This window comes from Peromyscus eremicus, chromosome 20, assembly GCF_949786415.1.
Source record: "Peromyscus eremicus chromosome 20, PerEre_H2_v1, whole genome shotgun sequence".
Lineage (NCBI taxonomy): Eukaryota > Metazoa > Chordata > Mammalia > Rodentia > Cricetidae > Peromyscus > Peromyscus eremicus.
In genome coordinates this window covers 14228520-14234838 of record NC_081436.1, presented here as the reverse complement: position 1 = coordinate 14234838, position 6319 = coordinate 14228520, and the positions used below count along the sequence as shown (strand labels likewise).

Sequence of the window (6319 nt, the reverse complement as noted above, 5' to 3'; positions counted from 1 at the left end):
ACCCACGCGACCGCAGACAACCACCAAGAGACGCGCCGGAATTACGTCACCGGAGGCGGGCCCCGGGAGGGGCGGGGCCGCAGCCTCAGCTTTCGGAGCTAGGAGCTAACCTCTTGCTTGCTGAACTAGAACTCAGTAAGGGAAGCAGGGGTGGATTCTGTTTAACCGATATTTATTGCTCTAGAGGTAGGATGCCTGGGCGGCAGATGGGACGTAGGTCTCCGGTCACGGTTCGCTGGGGCCCGAGTGCGCTCTTCTCCAAATAGACATCGATCGCCCGCCTTGACCGATTTCAAGCGACTAGGGAGCACGGTCCTGGTGGAGGAGCTGGAAAAGCACAATTAGCTCGCGCGGCGAAGCTGGCTCCCCGAAGCTCTAAAGCAGGGCCGCGCCTCCCCACGTGCCTCACCAGCCACCTGCAGCAACTTCCACCGAGGCGCCAACTGAGCTTTTAGAAACATAAGGGCCTGGATCTCCTCTGGAGAGGCCATCAAGAAAGGGCCCAGCCTGGGAGGTGCTTCTCCATGCAGTACCTGTGCCAGGGTCCTTGCAAGCTGGAGTATGGATCCCTGGCCCAGGGGTTGGGGGAGGGCGGGCAGTGAGACAATGGTTTCTATCCACCTTCCACCCGTACAGCTTATCCACCTTGCCCCGTTTACCTCTTCCACTACAGCTAGAATCCGGCCCCCTGCTGGGCCCCGAAGCACTGCAGCCAAGAGAGCAGCTTGGGCGTTCTGCAGGCCATGGGCAGGCCCCAGTGCCATCAACACCATGTCAGGCTGAAAGCCATAGGCCAGGGGCAGTACCAGACCCAAGATGCAGCTCAGAAAACCCCCAGTCGTCTGTGGGGACAGCAACAGAGTCTCACTCAGGCTCTCATCTAGGGACACTGCTGCTGGCTCTTGTCACCACCACCACCCCCCAAATCTCAGGGACCCTGGATTGTGAGCAGGAACTCCAGAAAGACCAGGAGACAGTGAGAACCTGCCCAACCACAACACAGCCACTCACCTGTGGCAGTGGAGTGGAGATATGGAACATGGACCCGAAGGTTGCTTCCTTGCCCCGGATGTTCAGCCATAGAATTCTCCTTCCCAGGAGAGAGCACCATGGACATGTACACATGTCCATGAGACCCTTCCCTGAACTTAACCACAGAGTATAGATGGGAACTTGGGGCCCAAGCAGGGAGGGGGACATGTGTGATTGCCAACCCAGTCTGGCTCTGCTTTCTGGGGCACCCACTCTCAAACTGCACCTATGAAAGGCCCCCATTCTAAACTGCAGGGTCCCCTCCCAACAGTAACCCTGGATTCCCCATTAAATGCATGCGGCCTGTTCATATACATACACAGCTGGGGAGATGTGCAAGCTAAGAATCATACCCATCATCTGCAAGGTCCAGGGGTCGATCCAGCTGTCCCAGGGCCACACAGAGCAGCCTAAGAAGTTGACCCAGGATAGGCTGGGCTCACACTTTCCAGTGTCCATTCCAGAGCCCTCCCCATGCCATCAGTGGGTATTCCCAGGTGCTTGGAGTCTCAAGTCAACCAAGCAAACTTTACCTCTGAGTTCCATGGGATAGGCATCGCTGAATGACCACATCTACAGTTGCCGCAGTGGCAAGGGCAGTTGTGGCAACTATGCCATTTCTTACCTATGGAATAAATAATAAGGCAGGGGAGTCTAGAGGCTGGCACACACACCCTCTATGGAGCTCTTTCAGGAGTCAGGGCCAACTCCCAAACCAGGTTAAACAAACCCATTTGTGCTTTGCTTTGGTCCTGTCCAAATGGCTGCTACTGACTGACTTTCCCTACACTACAAGATCAAATCACCCCACTTCCTATAAGCAAGATGCTTAAAACTACACTTCAAATTGTCTACTTTCTCTTTGCCCAAGAGCATTCCCTAGACCCTGCACAAGCTAACATGTCAGTCCGCTGTACATGCCACCACACTATCTTCAGCAGCTCCCCTGGCAACCTACCTGCCCATCCAGGATTCCATCTAAGAGGCACAGAATCTTCCCCAATGCAGCAAGACCCTCATCCGGGAACAGGGACTTGTGTAGCCTATGATAGGCAGGCCAGTGGGACACATGGAAACCAAATATGCATCAATCACACAGGAGCAGGCATAGACAGCCCCATCCTCAGATTGCTCTCCTCACCTGGCCCAGGCTTCGGTTTCCTCCTTCAAGGCTGACCCTTCCTGATGGAGCACTCCAGGAGGTAAGGCCAGAGCAGCACCTGGCCCAGTCAAGGCAACAGCTGTGCAGACTGGGGGTCTAGGGCGGAGGCACAGTCCATCCAGGAGGGGGCTCAGTGCATCTTCTGCTACTTCACGCGTGGAGCTCTCAGCAAGCAGAGGCAGAGACCTCCCTTCAGGGAGGTGGGTGCTGGGACTCAGAACCGGTGCCACATCTAAACGGTTCAGAGTCACAGTCACTGCGAAGAAGTCTAAGGTGGAGCCACCATCCCAGATCCAGGTCATACTGACTTGGTTGGAGGCTTGTCCAGTGAGGGGCCTGGGCTGTCTGCACACTCTGGATGGACTCCAGGGCACTATGGGGAGAAGTAGAGTTGTAAGCCTGACTCCTGCTTCAGTGCCCACCCCCCCCACTCTCCAGTCTTCAAACCTCTGACACGGCACCATGAGCCCAAGAAGGGGAGGTGTGGGATCACCAAGCAGTGTCTGTACCATCATGCACACTGACTGTGCTAGGGACTCCAGGTGGTATCCACCCTAGGAAGAGTGTTGACACAGGACAGAGCAGGGACGTCACCAGGCAGAACACCTAACCTTGACTGACCCTCCCATTTGGCCCCACGCCCTCCCCTGGCCTTCGAGCCTCCCCACGGCCCCACACTTACCTCTAACACAGCACAAATCCGGCCACCAGCCAGTACCTGCAGCAGCTGTGTGAGGTGGGCAAAGCACTCAGGTGTGGCCTGCATCTGCCCCTGAAGCACAGTGAGTCATGTATGATGATAGGGGCCTGGGCCCAGGACCCTCAATTACCCCAGCCAGGCCATGCTCTCACCTCAGGGTCCCCAATGGCAGAGTCAAATCCTGCAGAGACCAGCACCAGCTCAGGCTCAAACTGTAGGCAGAGTTCAGCGGAAGGGAGCAAAAGAGAGCCCAGGTGAAGGGGAGGCTCCAATGCTGCCCATTCACATAATATCAGACTTTCTGAGGCGCCTTCCCCACTCCCCAGGGTTCATTCATACACTGGCGGAATGGCTCACAAATCTCCTCCTGCCTTCATAGTGGAACTCTGGGTAAGCCTAGGGTTGCCTGCCCTGGGGGACACCCACCACACAGTCACCTCAAAGGCCAATGGGAGCAACACGTGCAGGAAGGCAGCCAAATAGTCAGCATCTCCCATCCCAACCTGCAGTGAGATCAAAGCGGGCATCAGAGGACCAGCCCTACGAATGAATGAGGACTCCAGGGTCTTCACCCCTGGGGACAGAACTCTGGGGAGACTCTTGCAGGGTGCCCCAGGGGGCATTCCCAAACCCAGAGCTGGGGGAGCAGGAGAGGTAGGGCTGGATGGAGGGGGGAGGGGAACTCGGTACCTGATTCCAGGGCAAATTGACAGTGAAGCCTTGGCCCCGCCCCTGCCCCACTGCACACGCATCGGACTCTTGAAGGGATGGCCAGAAGCTCCCATGCTCATAGCGGTGCCAGGAAAAATAAAGGACACTGTAGACAATCGGCCAGGTCAGAAGCGAGGTCCCTCGGCAGCTCCACAGCTTCTCAGATAACCCTGACTCCTAAAAACTTGAATTTTATCCCCAAAAAGACGCACTGCAGCCAAAGGCTGTGTCCAGACCCCGGCTCACCTGGGATCATCGTCGAAGATGTACTGGATGCCCTGGCCATGGTGGATATCCCAGTCGACAATAAGGATCCTAAATTCAAACAATGCTGGAGATCACCTTGCCACCTTTAGGCCAGGAGCCCCTCCAGGGGTGGAGGGAGCAAGGTGGGATCTCTCAGCCACCAACCCTGCCTCTGCCTATACAGTTTGTGTACCCCAGCCCTTGCAGTAGTCCAAAGCCTGGACACACCTCTGCAGCCCATACTTCTGCTTGGCATGTTTGGCTGCTATGGCCACATTGTTGAACACACAGAATCCATTGGCAGCTGCCTTCTGACTGTGGTGTCCTGGAGGCCTGAGGTGCACAATTGGGGTATAGGGCATGTCAGTCATCCTGTCCCCTCACAGGGTCACACTCGGAGACAGGCGGGTTGGAGTGGGGGGGGGGGGCAGTTCTCACCTCACCAGGGCAAGCCCATTGTGCGCAGCTCCTGTGAGCACAGCGTCCACCAGCTGCAACGCGGCCCCCACAGCCAGCCGGGCACAGTGAAAAGTGTTCTGTGGGCCAGACTGCAAGTTAGCCTGCTGCCTGACCTGCTTGTCCCAGGCTGCAGGTCTCCCACGGCTGAGCAAGACAGGGCTGGGACAACGGCAAGCAAAACAGGACAGGGTATGGTCATAAGCATGAACGAGAAGACATTGGCAGGTGGGCAGTGTCTATGGGTATGAATACACATAGGCGTGCGGACATGAATCTGGGTGTGTTTGCTGGCTCGCACCGGGTGGAAGTAGACAGCATCAAACTGCTTAGACAGTGCCTGGAGCTCCTCCTTGTCCAGGGTCTGGGTCCTCCGCACCAGGGCTACATATTCGGGGCTGCAGATCAGCAGGCAGGCCAGCAGCAGGACAGGAAGGAAAAGAGATGGGATTCCCGGAGGGAGCCCCCACCCAGTACCCTTATGCCTTTGAGCCCACACCTCGGTGAAAACTGAGGGGACGCTGTAGGGTTATAACACGTTCAGGTCCCCAGACCCGTCATAGTCTGACCTGTGCACCAGGCCCAACTCTTCCTCCGACGCCTCACAAGCTGACAAACACAGGCACCTTTGTTCTAGGCCACGCTGCCGCAGACCATCCAGGGCTGCAGTCAGGCGCTCCGGACACTCAATTTCGCACTCGGGGCTGGAGCAGACAAGGATTCTCAGTGTTCGGGGTTCCCTCCCAGGCCCCTAATTCTGTCAAGACACACTTACTCATCCCAGAGCAGCCGGGTGGCTGTCATGTCCTCGTGGTACACAAGGGCTGTACCCATGGCCACACCGTGGTCACTTTGATCCACACTAGCGTAAGATGCCCTCTGCTGGCAGGTGACTGCACTGCCTAGTCCCACCTCACAGCACGTACGTAAACAGGCCCTTGCTTGGGACAGAGCCGGGCAGCAGACACCGGACCTGGGCAAGAGCGCACCACGCCAAGCCCAGGCCCAGATCCGGTCGGTAGTCACTAGCGAACCGGGGGAAAGCGATCTAAGCCGGGTCCACAGTGTGGCTTCCAACGCCTAACTTCCGGCTTCCTCCTTCACAGGCTCGGTCCCGCCCTCAAGCGAGATGAGGGTGGAGTAGACCAGGCGACTGAGCTCGCGGAGGGTTCGGCCAGCATCTCTGATCTGATCTCTCGCTTCAGCTGCAACAACGTGTGGCACGGAGAGCCTGCGACCAGTGCCGCCGCCAGTGTCCCCCTTGAAATGGCTGGGAAGACGGGGCTGCTTGTCCTTAGGCGATCACAACAGCCGCAGCTATGCGCCTTTCTTCCCCCAAGGGTTCTCCAGCCTAACCTGCCGGTTCAGGCCACAGGGTCAGACATGCCAACTGTCCATCACATCCAGTTTGCCTGCTCTTCCAGTGAAGGGTGGAGGGAAGGGAGGTGAACAAGGTATGGACGCATGCCCGCACAGGAGCTGGCCTGAGCTGGATCCATGGCACAGGGCTTCAAAATGGGGTTGATAAAAAAGACCACAGGTGAGAAAGAGGCCACCAGCATGGTTGGAGGCCAGATCAGGAACGCTGAGGCACAGTGTAGGGCCAGGAAGGTCAGTGGGGGTTCTGAGCAAGGAAGGGGGATGCAGGGGAAGGGAGCCTTGGGAAGAATGAACACAGGAGACATGAACTCAAGTCTGAACTAATGTTGTGTGTGTGTGTGTATATATATATATATATATATATATTTTTTTTTTTTTTTCCCCTGTAGCTCAGGCTTGTTTCCAGTTCTGAAGTCCTTGCCTCAGCCTCTTGAGTGCTGAGATTACAGAGGTGTCCCATCATGTTTCCTGAAGCAAGATGTCCCAAGATGGGGAGAGGGGAGGGGGAGGGTCAGACACATCCCCAGGACGATGAGGGGGAAGGGGGGCAAAGCTGCCACTGATATCCACGAAAGGGACCCACAGGACTGTCACATGCAGAGGAAACCAAAGAGTCCCGAAGCAGTTAGGAG

At 56.7% G+C, this 6319-nt stretch overlaps 1 protein-coding gene across 1 annotated transcript; it reads right to left on the bottom strand.

Moving 5' to 3' along the window:
* Window positions 1-155: 155 nt before the first annotated feature.
* Window positions 156-5386, bottom strand: Hdac10 (histone deacetylase 10). The gene is made up of 20 exons (XM_059247637.1): window positions 5083-5386; window positions 4877-5011; window positions 4609-4705; window positions 4290-4387; window positions 4080-4184; window positions 3852-3920; window positions 3585-3711; window positions 3332-3397; window positions 3047-3106; window positions 2877-2966; window positions 2642-2748; window positions 2503-2567; window positions 2174-2426; window positions 1991-2075; window positions 1566-1657; window positions 1386-1442; window positions 1012-1090; window positions 660-842; window positions 410-569; window positions 156-327 (listed from the first exon to the last, which is right to left on the bottom strand). Exons 1-20 carry the CDS (start codon window positions 5139-5141, stop codon window positions 293-295), a joined length of 2022 nt encoding a protein of 673 aa, XP_059103620.1. The 5' UTR covers window positions 5142-5386; the 3' UTR covers window positions 156-292.
* Window positions 5387-6319: the final 933 nt, after the last annotated feature.